General features: G+C 38.7%; 1 protein-coding gene across 1 annotated transcript in view; it reads left to right on the top strand.

Annotated features, from left to right (window-relative positions):
- The window catches only part of LOC136872035 (probable cytochrome P450 12a5, mitochondrial), a 71,211-nt gene that overhangs the window by 3,327 nt on the left and 52,414 nt on the right, over positions 1–15,470 (top strand). The window contains exon 2 of the mRNA XM_067145858.2: positions 8,443–8,628. Within this exon, the coding sequence (XP_067001959.2) occupies positions 8,454–8,628 (175 nt within the window). The 5' untranslated portion in view covers positions 8,443–8,453. The remainder of the gene's footprint in view (positions 1–8,442; positions 8,629–15,470) is intronic.

The raw sequence follows: 15,470 nt of genomic DNA on the forward strand, positions 1-15,470 counted from the left end.
CACCGATTCATACATTTCATTTTTCTGTAAGACATTGCCGGGCTGAGTGGCTCAGACGGTTAAGGCGCTGGACTTCTAACCCCAACTTGGCAGGTTTGATCCTGGCTCAGTCCGGTGGTATTTGAAGGTGCTCAAATACGACAGCCCCGTGTCGGTAGATTTACTGGCACGTAAAAGAACTCCTGCGGGACTAAATTCCGGCACCTCGGCGTCTCCGAAGACCTTAAAAAGTAGTTAGTGGGACGTAAAGCAAATAACATTATTATTATCATTCTGTAAGACATTATTGTAATATTGAGTTTATTGGGAGTTTATCCAGCGTGTATAATAAATAGTGGTCATTAACATCTCTGACCTGTAAGGTAAAATGAAACTCATTTTCTTTTTGTTTATGTATACACTGTACACTCATAGATTTTGTTGAAAGATAGAGCTTCTGAACTTAAAGACAAAGAGATGAAGAGTCATAATTCTAACGTCAAAATTCCTAGTACTTTCATCACCTACCCCGTTCTGTGAATATATTTGTGTTCAATGAATAGCTAAGTTCTTGAAATTTCAAATCTTTGTTGCAAATTGAATTGTTATCAAAGCACACACTGAAATATGATGAAAATTGTGAACATAAAATATCTTATCAATATATATCTATATAAATAAAGTTGTAGGGGTCCGCTGTCTGTAACTTCGTTTGTTTTGCCAATTTTTCAGATGTGTATCCGTTTTAGGTCAACTCAAGACCGTATCATTGGTTTATACTTTTCGTGTCTGTCTGACTTTGTTTAACCATCACGGAAACACGGCTGGATGGATCTCGACAAAACTTCAAATATTTGGAATATACTCATGTCGGGGAAGCTCATGATAAGCATATGCTTTAAAAATCTCTGAAAAGCTGGGGGGGTTTGTAGGAAAACCAGGACAGTTTTCTTCCATTTTCCCTTATACTACTGATTTTTTTGTAAAATCCGAGGGATATAAAACGTCCCTTCATTATAAACAACCCTTTTTTATGTACATAATTTCGCTACCTATTCAAAAGGCGGAGAGCGGAGAAAAATACTGCTTTCTGCGCGTCTCATGCTGTGCCTTGGGTGACCGAGAGACCGACAACGAACCTACAGATTACAATGGCAACGTCTCTGACTGCGTGTCAGCATGGAAGTAACGTATTACCATTTTCGTCATCATTCCTGAAAACTCGTGGTTGTTCCTTGGGTAGAAAGCAAGAGAGACGTCAATCGCTCATTCTGGGGGATATTAGTGGAATACCGTTGGAGATAACAATCGTCCTCCAATAGAACTAAGGGACGTTGTTAATATTTGAAAAGTACCGCGGAGTGTAGCCCATTATTTCACACCGTAAGGTGTTTTCTGGCATTTGCTATAAATTTTACTGCATTGCACTTCTACTTCTGTTTTCCGCTTGAATTTCTTACCTGTGGCTTGCCTTGTTAGGCTTAAGTGATAACACTATAAGTCATGTTCTTATCTTTCAATAAGTATCCCTGCACCTACATTTCTCCTCTGTTACCGCCTTCTTATATCCGTAACTCATATCATCACAATTTATTGAGGGACACTTTATTTTCAAATACATTGCCTTGGTATTTACATCGTTGTCCTATACGGCTGTCCTCCGTTATAATCCTATTTTCTATTAATTTCAACTTCATTAACTGTCTTCATTTCTTCCTTAATTACTCCGCATGTATGCAAATGACAATTCCGAAACCTGGACACTCAGTTTTTTTTAGGAAAACTTTCAAGCTGTTCAAATGTATAACGTTTGGCCCCGGAAAATATCGAAATACGGATGCAATTTTAATGACGGTGCAGACCTCCTTTTCGGGATAATTGGTGACTAAACGGTAAGTCGTATCACAAAACAGATAGCACAATCACCGTTCTATTTAGGCAGTTCTACATCTTTGGTCCTATAGGCTATCTTATTGTCCTGTCTCGATTGTTGGTACATTAGATAGTGCCACATCTCTCGATTATAGTAATAACTCTCCAGCTCGATTGAGACTGTCATTTGGAATAGGGGCCTGTCTTATAATGAAAACTCTCCATCTCTACTGGGAATGGCAGTTGCCAAGTGAACCTGACCTTATAATAGAAAGATCCGAACTCGACTGGGATTGACAACAGGAAATGTGGCCTGCCATTATGAACAAATCCTCCCGAATGCCTCCCTTACATCGGAAACAACGTATGGTTTCCTCCCTATTTTGTTTCCCGGATAGTGATAAGACACATGCAATTCAATATCATCTTACTCACTGCCTTACGGTACTTTTAGGAGAAATACGCGTACAATGTCGAATACCGATGCGAATCACGGGCACACTTGCTAGTATAGAATAAAGTGCATTCATTAACATTTACGAAATATTGTTCGAATTTTTAGGAAGTTATTTTGCTATTTGTTTTAATGCGCACCAACACAGATAGGTCTTATGGCGACGATGGGATAGGTAAGGCCTCGGAATTGGAAGGAAGTATCCATGACCTTAATTAAGGTTCAGTCCCAGCATTTTCCTGGTGTGGAAATGGGAAACCTCGGATAAACATCTTCATGGCTGCCGATAGCGGGGTTCGAACCGATTATCTTCCAGATGCAAACTAACAGCTGTGCGCCCCTAACCAAATCGCCCGGGTTTTAGTAAGTTTACGAAGTTTTAACGATTTTCCAAGTCAATATCTTGCAGTGAAATCATATTTCTGTGGATCAGTGGTACATTGTCAACCTCCAGGTCCCGATATCGTGGGTTCAAACTGGCAGATGCACTCGGATTTCTGAAAAGCGTAAATTGGTCCATTTCATCTCTCCAGCTCGTACGATGTCGGCATGTAAAATATCTCTGGTTATTCACTTCATATTTTAAAAAATTATATCCCAGGCGCAAGTCATCCAAAAGTAATCCGTATTACAGTATAACGGAACGTCGAAATTGACGAGCAGGCAATCTAAATGGTGTCAAAATTAAATGCCTGTACACTACGGTTGAAGCCATACTATTATAATTCTTATTACAAATTATGATACATAAGTTGAAATTATTCAAATAATTATAACAACAACATTATCCGTATCATCTCTATATATATAAACTAACATGTGCTGACTGACTGACTGACTGACTGACTGACTGACTGACTGACTGACTGACTGACTGACTGACTGACTGACTGACTGACTGATTCATCATCGCCGAGCAAAAACTCCTGCCTATAACGAAATAAATTTTGGGGATACATTTATACTAGAGTCTAGGTGCTCACTGAGGGAGGATTCTTGTATATTCCGTCACTAATGGGGTGAAGAGTGGGTGAAATGTTTAAATGAGTATGTCTATATCCCAAAAACTTGAAAGTTGACTGGTGTAAAAATGAGTAATTGGAATCTCGTTTAAAAATAAAGAAACACGTATTTTTTTGTTTTCGGAAAATCCAATTAATCTGGCTGAAAAATGGGTTGAATACCTTTTATCAGGATACATACCTCTCAAGAACTTACGATGTTACAGACATGAAGATTGGTACTTGGAATCACCTTTAAAAATAAAGAAACACTTTCTTTTTGCTTTTGGAAAATCCAATTAATGGGGGAGGGTGTTGAACAGGGGGGACAAAATGATAAATGTATAAAAGTCTATATCTACAGTATATCACAAAAACGTAACAAGTTACAGACTTGAAAATTGGTATTTGGATTATCCTGTAAATGTAAAGAAATGTACATAATTTGTTTTCGGAAAATCCACTCAAGAGAACCTGAAAACTAGGCTAATTTTTAAAATTAGGATTCCTGTAGTATATATCAAGAATTTTACATGTTACTGGCGTGAAATTCGACGTTTTTAATCTCTTTTAAAATTTAAGTATGAGATATATTTTTGTTTTCCAAAAAAACACATAAGTGGGTTAAAATGGGCATTGAATTCTTTTAAGTAGGATGCTGATATCTCAAAACTGAAGATTCTACAGATGTGAAAATTGCCATTTGTAGTCCCCTTTCAAAATAAAGAAATGCTTATTTTGCGTGTGATTGAAAGAACTGAAAAATTAGTTGAATTCTTTGTATGAGGATACTTATATCTCAAAAACTAAAGGTGTTACATACGTTAAATTTGGTACTTGAAAACTATACATGTCTTCCTTTGTCTTAGAAATGTCCACGTAAGGAGAGTCAAATAATCTAAAAATATTTGAATTATTTATATGAGGATACTTATATCTAACGAAGCTAAAGATGTTAAAGACGTGAGAATTAGCATTTAGAATCTCCTTTACAAATAGTCAGGTATACTTTTTGTTTTAGGAAAATCTACCTAAGGTGAGTTGGTGGTTGGGGGCGTGAATATAGGTAAAGCAGAAGATGAATTCTGTTTATGAGGATACTTATATCCCCAAAACTAAAGATGTTACAGATATGAAAACTGGTATTTTGAATCTCCGTTAAAAATAAATAAATACGGATTTTTGGGGAGAATCAACTTAACGGGCAGAGGGGGATGAAAAATGAGTTAAATTCCTTTTATAGGATACTTATATATCCAAAACTTAAGATGTTACAAACATGAAATTTTGTATTTGGAATCTTCCTTCAAAATAAATAAAAACGTAATCGTTTTTTTTCGGAAAATCCTCTTACGGGAATGTGAATGAATTGAAAAAGTTTTGAATTCCTTGTATGAGGAAATTCCACTTTAGGGGAGTGAAATAATTGAAAAATTAATTGGATTATTTGTATGGGGATACTTATATCTAAAATAACAAAATATGTTACAGACATGAAAATTGGTATTTCGAATGTCCTTTAAAAATAAAGAAACACGTATTTTTTTGTTTCCTGAAAATCTACTTAAGGGGATGGGGGGATGAAAATAAGTAATGGATGAGTTGAATTCTGTTTATGAGGATACCTATATCTCAAAAAATGAAGATGTTACAGACCTCAAAACTGGTTATTGGAATATCCTACAAAAATATAGAAACGTATATTTTTTCGACTTGAGAGTATACTGTTTCTCACACGTACAGTTCTATGTCGCATGGTCATCTTTGCACCAAAAGACAGCACCACAAACGTGGTTTACAAAACGTTTCTGGGGTAAATGGGTTCATGAATTTTAAGGTAATGTATTAATTACAGTACTGAAGAAGGATTAGTTTTATCAAATTACGAAATCAACGTGAGCGAAGCCGCAGGTAACTGCTAGTCTAAGACATTCCTTTAGAAAATGTAGTTCTCTAAATAAATAATCCTTCGTTGCTATTTTGCTACTTTTTAAAAATCTAGTTATTTTTAACAACTTTTCCCAAAGGAAAGAGCATAGGGGATATTGCTGATATTAATAAAACACACTGAAAAATGAAATGAGTATCCATAGCCTGTTTCCATTCATTCGACCGGGTCAGGAACGGAATGAATGGAGTCTCCATATAGCGACAAGAATAGTAATTGTACCGGCAGCCGATGCCTGTCACACTCCTCTGGGGCAATGATTATTGACTGGCAAATGTAATGAATCGATATAGAAGTGTGTTACTGTAATAATAATTTCGTGTGGCTATTTCCAGCCAAGTGCAGCCCTTGTAAGGCAGACCCTCCGTTGAGGGTGGGCGGCATCTGCCATGTCTAGGTAACTGCGTGTTATTGTGGTGGAGGATAGTGTTATGTGTGGTGTGTGAGTTGCAGGGATGTTGGGGACAGCACAAACACCCAGCCCCCGGGCCACTGGAATTAACCAATTAAGGTTAAAATCCCCGACCCGGCCGGGAATCGAACCTGGGACCCTCTGAACCGAAGGCCAGTACGCTGACCGTTCAGCCAACGAGTCGGACGTTACTGTAATGAAACATGACAGGACAAAACCGAAGTACCTGGAGAAAAACTGGTCCCGCCTCTGCTTTTTCCACCACAAATCTCACATGGAGTGATCGAGATTCTAGCCATAGAACCAAGCGGAGAGAGGCCGGCACGCGACACTGGCTCTACTAATAAAACGTAATACCATGTCAAATTTCAAGCAAATTCCTACAACAGTTTTCAAATTATGATGAAAACCGTGCTTTACGGAAAATTAGTGACAATCATAACATGACTAAGTGGAATATAGCAAGTCGTGTACATGGACGTTCTTAAAATGTATTTAAGAGTATTCGAGTTTTTCACAGTAGTACAGATAAAATACATTTTGACATAAATAGGTTTCAGAACTGCGGTTCATCCGAAAATTTGTGTCGCACAGACACAAAAAGACCTTATGGCGACGATAGGATAGGAAAGACCTAGGAGTGGGAAGGAAGCGGCCGTGGCCTTAATTAAGGTACAGCCCCAGCAATTGCCTGGTGTGGAAATGGGAAACGAAGTAAAACCATCCTCAGGGATACCTCCAGTAGGTTTCGAACCCACTATTTCCCGAATGAAATCTCACACCTACGCGTCCCTAAACACATGGGCAACCCGCTTGGTAGTAGGCATGTCTAAAGTCACTAAGTAAAAGTAAACTCATGTCCACATACCGAGGTGGTGCATCTCTTTTCAGGCACACTCCCAATGGAGGTGAGCTGCATGTACCATTTCAACCATATACCAGTCCTCCTGCCATTCTTAAATTTCTGGCAGTACCGGGAATCGAATCCGGGCCCTCGAGGACGGCAGCTAATAACACTAACCGTTACGCTACGGATATATTGATGGACACGTTGTAAGAAGACCGCTGTCTTCTGTAGAACATCTCACTATGTGTGGCACTTTGAACAAAGAGTACATGCTGCATATCTTCAGAGGAACCAAAACCAAACCCCAAGGCGCAACAGACCTGAAGGGCCTACCAAGCGACCGCTGCTGTCACCGAAAGCCTGCAGATTACAAGGTGTCGTGTGGTCAGCATGACGAATCCTCTCGGCCGTTATTACTTGGCTTCCTAGACCGGGGCCGCCATTTCACCGTCAGATAGCTGCTCAATTGAAATCAAGCAGGCGGAGTGGACCTCGAGCCGGCCTTTAGATCCAGGTAAAACTCCCTGACCTGCTCGGGAATCAAACAGGGGCCTCCGAATAAGAGCCAGGCACACTACCCCTACACCACTGGGTCGTCATATCGTTAGAACTAAAGAAATATATATCAATACTTGGAGTGTATTTATAGGTAATAAAAAGGGAAGGGTAGGGTGCAGGGTAAGACTGTAAGACTCTCCATGAGGAATACACATAAAAGAGCGAATGATTTGTGTAGATTTTGCGTCTGAAGTAATCAGGCCAGTGGTAATGGGAGACGTCAATGCCAGATTTGGAAGTAGAAGTGAAGGATATTTCTTACCACTGTTGAACTTCCCTTTCCTGTAATGGGCACAAGAGTGTAAATTTCGAGAGATGAATGACCTAATTTACCTTAGACTTGCTTTTTGTGTTGACCGTGTGGTTCCCGATATCATGAGTTCAAGTCGAACAATCATGAGCCCTCTGGTTAATGATTTTCACACCTGATAGATAATAGATGTCACCACTGCTTCCTTCCCATCCCTAGCCATTTCCTGTCGCATTATCGCCAGCTCCCTCTGGGGATCAGTGGTAGAGTATGTGCCGCCGGATCCCAAGAGAGCATGTTCGAGCCTGGCAGAGGTAGTCGGATTTCTGAAGGTCGGAAAACATCCTTCAGAAACTGCATGTTATACGATGTCGGCATGTAAAGATCTTTGGTGGCACAGTTGATGTTCACCCAACTAAATTAATTAAAACTCAGCCATGGACGCCAAAAAGAGATTCAGTTCACTCTGCCATTTAGTTCGGTTCACCCGGAAGGACGTGGGTTCGAATCCCCGTCAGGAAGTCGTAAAATTTAAGAAACGAGATTTCCACTTCCGGAGGTGCACATGGCCCTGAGGTTCACTCAGCGTACACCAACAATGAGTACCAGGTTATTTCCTGGGGGCAAAGGCGGCCGGACGTAAAGCTAACGGCTCTACCCCATCAAGTGCCGAGGTTGCGGATGATGGAAGCCTTTACCTTCGACTCCTCCAAGGGCCTGCATGGCCTGTACGGAGATGACTTTGCTTTTGTTGCCATCTAGTAGGCCTACAGTAAAACGAAGAGTCGAGATTGACGAGCATGCAGCCAGGAACGTCAAATTAACACGCCTGCACACAGTAGCTAAGGCCACACGATTATTATTATTATTATTATTATTATTATTATTATTATTAATATTATTATTATTATTATTATTATTATTATTATTATTATTATTATTATTATTATTATTATTATTATTATTATTATTATTATTATTATTATCCAATTGTCACCAAAATCCCTGTCTTTGTCGGTACGATAACTATTAGGAAATAGAAGAGAAATAAGTTACATTTCCTTGTTTTTAAGAGTGAGTATTTGAAAATATTTGAAAGTGAAAATCAACCATTTTGACAGTTTCAGCTAAAATGATACGCCAAGGCATATTGAGAATTTGCAGCCTACATCCAGAAACTCGTGTGTTGCTCCTTAACAGATGTACGAGTGCAGCAGTACAACATGATCTTAAGGATGTGAGGCCCTTCGAGGAGATACCAGGACCCAAGCCATCCGAAAATGATCCGACATTCCTCCCAGGAATTGGTGAGTAGTTTCACGTCAATCAATCAATCAATCAATCAATCAATCAATCAATCAATCAATCAATCAATCAATCAATCAATCAATCAATCAATCATTCAATCAATCAATCAATCAATCAATCAATCAATGAATCAATCAATCAATCAATCAATCAATCAATAATCAGTGATTACCATTTTCGGCTGTCGCCCAGGTGGAAGATATCCTGTCAATTATTCTTTTCTAAGCCTTTTCTTAAGTAACTTCAAAGAACATGGAAATTTACCGAACATTTCCCTTGGTAAATTACTTTAATTCCGAATTCCTCTTAATACAAATTAATATTTGCCCCAACTTGTACTCTTGAATCTCCAATTTTATCTTCGCATTATGATTTCTCCTATAATTAAAATCTCCATTCAAGCTTACTCACCTACTAATGTCTTTTCACTCCACTGACAGCTCGGAATATACCGCGTAGTCGAGCAGCTCGTCTCCTTAGTATACCCAGCCTAAAGTTCGCAACACCTTCGTAACTCTACACCGGAGATAACCCAGAACATATCATAGCGGTGCGGGACTGTGTAGCTCAGGCGGTCGACCCGCTGGCCTTCTGAGTTCAAATTGGCGGGTTCGATCCCGAGTATGCCCGGCGGCATTCACTGGTGCTCAAATACGTTAGTCTCCTGTCGGTAGATTCACTGGCACGTTAAAAAACACCTTCGGGACAAAATTACGGGATATCGGTGACTCCGAAAACCGTAATAGTAGTTAGTAAGACGTAAAGTATTATGATTAATAATAATAATAATAATAATAATAATAATAATAATAATAATAATAATAATAATAATAATAATAATAATAATAATAATATTTTCTCTCCTTTCTAGTCGCTGTTCTGCTTGTTCATCGTGAAAGCTCTAAAAGTTGTTCATCACTGATCTGCATTTTGATCGCTTAGAGATGTCTTTCTGGTCCGACTCATTGGCTGAAGGGTCAGCGGTGAAGCCTTCGGTTCAGAGGGTGCCGGGCTCGATTCCCGGCCGGGTCGGGGATTTTAATCGCCTCTGATTAATACTTCTGGCTCGGGGACTGGGAATTTGTGTTTGTCCCAACACTTTCCTCTAAGATCCACACAACACACTACACTACCAACCACCATAGGAACACGCAATAGTGATTAGTGATTACATCCCTCCATGTTGAGTTGACGTCAGGAAGGGCATCCGACCGTAAAACAAGGTCAAATCCTCATGTGCGAAACAGTCCACACCCGCGACCCCATAGGTTTGGGAAAAGAAGAAGAAGAAGAACATATCTCTTCTCCTGATTCAGTCCCATGCTCTTGAGGTCCTTCCTTACTTCCTCGAACCATTTATCCGAGACGTTAGGTCTATTGTCCAACGCATTAAAAATCGGCTTCGTTAGTCGGCTTTCATCCATCCTGAACAGATGTCCGCAGAACTTCAGTCGTCGTTTCCTTACGGATTCCACCAGCCGCCCATTATCCTTGTACATCTCTTCTCTTTCTCGGAGTCTATACTACTCATATGTTACCTTAGGACAAATTATTTTGTGAAGAATCCTGCACTCATGCTTCTCTGCTTCTCTCAGTGCATTTCCTGTCATTCTGTGGCATTCACTCGCGTAGAAATTCGGATTTGACCACTGGCATAATAATAATAATAATAATAATAATAATAATAATAATAATAATAATAATAATGTCCGCCTCCATGGCCTCCATGGCCTGTGCGGAGGTGTCTTTGTTGTTATTATTATTATTATTATTATTATTATTATTATTATTATTATTATTATTATTATTATTGCTGTTAAGGAACGAGATTTCCACTTCCGGAGGTGCATATGGCCCTGAGGTTCGCTCAGCCTACACCAAAATGAGTACTAGTTTAATTCCTGAGGGCAAAGGCGGCCGGACGTGGAGCTAACCACTCTACCCCATCACGTGCCGCGGTCAACAGTGGTGGAAGCCTTTACCTTCCACTCCTCCAAGGGCCTCCATGGCCTGTACGGAGGTGTCTTTGTTTGTTGTTGTTATTATTAATAATAATAATAATAATAATAATAATAATAATAATAATAATGTTATTTGCTTTACGTCCCACTAACTACCCTTTTACGGTTTTCGGAGACGCCGAGGTGCCGGAATTTAGTCCCGCAGGAGTTTTTTTACGTGCCAGTAAATCTACCGACACGAGGCTGACGTATTTGAGCACCTTCAAATACCACCGGACTGAGCCAGGATCGATCCTGCCAAGTTGGGGTCAGAAGGCCAGCGCCTCAACCGTCTGAGCCACTCAGCCCGGCATTATTATTATTATTATTATTATTATTATTATTATTATTATTATTATTATTATTATTATTATTATTAGTATTATTATTGTCCTTTGGATCATTTCTATTTCACGTATCAAGTAATCATAGTGTGTTTGCAATACATTGGAATCCATAATATAATTAGTGTCTTGCCAGAGACTTATAATAAGTTCTCTCCTTTATATCCTTCCTACAACACCTAAAAACCACCAATGGAGATCTTTCCTCACATTAATAACTAAATACTTACAGCGATAACCTTCAGGTACTCTCACCCCCTTCAACCCAATAATTAAAACAGAGGACTTCTCCCTTACTTTTCGACCCTTCTACCATCATACCGTTTCTGCTGTCCATTTCATAATATTACCGAAGTCTTCTTGTAGTTACTTACAATCCAGTTACGTATTTTATTACAATATACAGTTTTACATAATCCGTAAAACGCATTAATCTGTTTCCATTTATTTACTCATATATTATATAAGGAACCATAAAGGTATACCGCACTAAATGATGCAGGATCAAAAGCCTTGGATAGGTCAATCTCGATACAGTCCATTTTTACAATATGAAATATTTGCTATATCCTACTGGAATCCTATAAGTCGAGTCCCGATGAAATAACCTCCCCTAAACCCGAACTGCTTTCTATTAAAACGCTTAGTAATTTCGCAAAAGAATGATTTGCCTGAGCATAAATTCAAAACATTTTAATATGACTGGCCTGCTTTTACCTGCTCTATGTTTATCATCTTTTCCTCTTTACGATGGGGCTACAATTGTAACATTCATTTAGTATATCTCATCCTGCAAACAGTAAGCAAATAAGTATTTCAGATATGGCACTATATGCCAATTCCTTACCTTTGGTATGTCCCAAATAATCTTATCAACCCCAGATGCTTTTCTTGTTTTCAACGTTTGTATAGTTTTGTAATTAACATGATTAACATCGGTAAATTTCAGTACTTCGACAGAATTTATAACCTCCTCTGCCTGGACATTTTCCTTGTATCCAACTATCCTTAAGTAATGCAGACTGAATACTTCTGTCTCTTGTAAATCCTCACATAAACACTCTTCTTTTCCCTTAATGATAAAAAAAATTGTGCTTTCTGGAACCTGTTTCTGCCTAATAATACCGATAAATGTTCTTCCATTTTGCATTAAAATTCTTATGATAGGCTAGGTCAAGCAGCAGGGAAACCTTTCTGGACTAATAAAGAATCTTAGAAAGGGAGGGAAAAAGGAAATGAACAGTGTTTTGAGTAATTCAGGTGAACTCATAATAGATCCCAGGGAATTACTGGAGAGGTGGAGGGAATATTTTGAACATCTTCTCAATGTAAAAGGAAATCATCATGGTGGTGTTGCAAACGGCAAAGCTCACGGGGAGGAGGAAAATTATGTTGGTGAAATTATGCTTGAGGAAGTGGAAAGGATAGTAAATAAACTCCATTGTCATAAGGCAGCAGGAATAGATGAAGTTAGACCTGAAATGGTGAAGTATAGTGACAAGGCAGGTATGCAATGGCTTCATAGAGTAGTAAAATTAGCGTGGAGTGTTGGTAAGGTACCTTCAGATTGGACAAAAGCAGTAATTGCACCTATCTATAAGCAAGGGAACAGGAAGGATTGCAACAACTATCGAGGTATCTCATTGATTAGTATACCAGGCAAAGTATTCACTGGCATCTTGGAAGGGAGGGTGCGATCAGTGGTTGAGAGGAAGTTGGATGAAAACCAGTGTGGTTTCAGACCACAGAGAGGCTGTCAGGATCATATTTTCAGTATGCACCAGGTAATTGAAAAATGCTACGAGAGGAATAGGAAGTTGTGTTTATGTTTCGTAGATCTAGAGAAAGCATATGACAGGGTACCGAGGGAAAAGATGTTCGCCATACTGGGGGACTATGGAATTAAAGGTAGATTATTAAAATCAATCAAAGGCATTTATGTTGACAATTGGGCTTCAGTGAGAATTGATGGTAGAATGAGTTCTTGGTTCAGGGTACTTACAGGAGTTAGACAAGGCTGTAATCTTTCACCTTTGCTGTTCGAAGTTCCATGGATCATCTGCTGAAAGGTATAAAATGGCAGGGAGGGATTCAGTTAGGTGGAAATGTAGTAAGCAGTTTGGCCTATGCTGACGACTTGGTCTTAATGGCAGACTGTGCCGAAAGCCTGCAGTCTAATATCTTGGAACTTGAAAATAGGTGCAATGAGTATGGTATGAAAATTAGCCTCTCGAAGACTAAATTGATGTCAATAGGTAAGAAATTCAACAGAATTGAATGTCAGATTGGTGATACAAAGCTAGAACAGGTCGATAATTTCAAGTATTTTGGTTGTGTGTTCTCCCAGAATGGTAATATAGTAAGTGAGATTGAATCAAGGTGTAGTAAAGCTAATGCAGTGAGCTCGTAGTTGCGATCAGCAGTATTCTGTAAGAAGGAAGTCAGCTCCCAGACGAAACTTACCTCGGTCTGTTTTCAGACCAACTTTGCTTTACGGGAATGAAAGCTGGGTGGACTCAGGATATCTTATTCATAAGTTAGAAGTAACAGACATGAAAGTAGCAAGAATGATTGTTGGTACAAACAGGTGGGCACAATGGCAGGAGGGTACTCGGAATGAGGAGATAAAGGCTAATTTAGGAATGAACTCGATGGATGAAGCTGTACGCATAAACCGGCTTCGGTGGTGGGGTCATGTGAGGCGAATGGAGGAGGATAGGTTACCTAGGAGAATAATGGACTCTGTTATGGAGGGTAAGAGAAGTAGAGGGAGACCAATACGTCGATGGTTGGACTCGGTTTCTAACGATTTAAAGATAAGAGGTATAGAACTAAATGAGGCCACAACACTAGTTGCAAATCGAGGATTGTGGCGACGTTTAGTAAATTCTCAGAGGCTTGCAGACTGAACGCTGAAAGGCATAACAGTCTATAATGATAATGTATGTATGTATGTATGTATGTATGATAGTCAATTATCGTTGCCATCGTGTCATTCCTAGCTGTCTGTTTAGAAAAACTCAGTTTCATGGTAAGTTCTTTCAATCTCTCTTTATTTCCACAACCAGTCCTACTGACGTGGAAAAAAAGTATAGACACATGAGTTAATTCGTTAATAAAAGGCCTTTGTCACACATACAAATATGATACACCAAAATTGAGCTTATATTATTCTACGATTCATTACGTGGAATGTTCAACTTTTAAATCATTACATGATCTGAGTTCAGACCGGCGTAGAAATTTTTATCGTACCCAGTTAAAATTTTAACGCAGGTTGAACAAAAACAGTGCCGGTCCTTTTTCCATTTCCAGAGGAGCGCTCAAATTGAAAATTTATAACTTTAAAAGTAGTGATCTGATCGTTACAAACTTTAATACGGCCTGAAGTAACTTATTGTTTTTATTTCATCTGACATTTGTGGAAACGGTTGTTGTCAATTTTGTGAAACAAAATTTCCTCATTGCTGTGTGACCATGGCCGTAAATAAATCGCCTTCTTATGGAGCCCATGAGAATGTCAGGCTAAAAATTGAATCTGTTTCTTTGCCTGCACGCAGTAGCAGAATAAAAAAGCTAAATTTTGTGTAGCTTGTTTCTATGTGGGACAAAGGATAAACTTTTTATTAATGTATTGAATCGGGTGTCTATACTTTATTTTCCACGACAGTAAATCCATTTCTTTCTAACTTCCATTTACTTCCTCTTGATTTATCTTCATATTATAGTGGTCTTTACCAATGCTCGCCACCTTTAACGGTACACCCGTTTTCAAAATCCTTAACAAGTGTTATAAGCTATTCCATACGCTGTTTATATTTTTACCTACTATTTCTTACCGATCGTAATTGCCTTTTAAAATATCCACCATATCTTTCTTATCGACAATACGATATTGCCAAATAGTCACACATTTACAACCTTTCTTTCCATCGCATTTACTTTTAACTCCAAAAAACAAAGCTTCGTGATCTCTTATACCATCTGCCTCTTCAGTTTCTATAGAGCTCACCTGGTTTTATCAGCACAATATCCATAATACTTTCCTTCTAGTTGGCTCAACCTTTTTATGATTCTGCTACCGTCAATCACAAACATTCAAACACAATTGATCCGCTATGGCTGTCTCCCAGGTGGCAGATTACATATCATTTGCGTACCTAGATTTTTTTATTCCAATGTAGTTGGAAATTTATGAAACAGTTCCATTGATACATTATTCGAATCGTTAATTCCTCTTCAAATAAACTAGTATTTGGCCCAATGTTTCCTCTTGAATTCTAACATTATCTTCATTTTATGATATTTCATAATTTTAATAACTTCACTGAAGCGTATACGACTGCTAATGTCCTTCCCAGTTTAACTTATTTACCATTTCGTGGTCATGTTTTCTGTCATTCGCTTTACACTCCCAGTTAACATTTAGTAAATTGAGATCAACCGATTTAATATTTCTTTCTGTGTAATTATTTATTATTTAGCGTATGATGCTTA

The sequence above is a fragment of the Anabrus simplex genome, chromosome 4, assembly GCF_040414725.1.
Source record: "Anabrus simplex isolate iqAnaSimp1 chromosome 4, ASM4041472v1, whole genome shotgun sequence".
Taxonomy (NCBI): domain Eukaryota; kingdom Metazoa; phylum Arthropoda; class Insecta; order Orthoptera; family Tettigoniidae; genus Anabrus; species Anabrus simplex.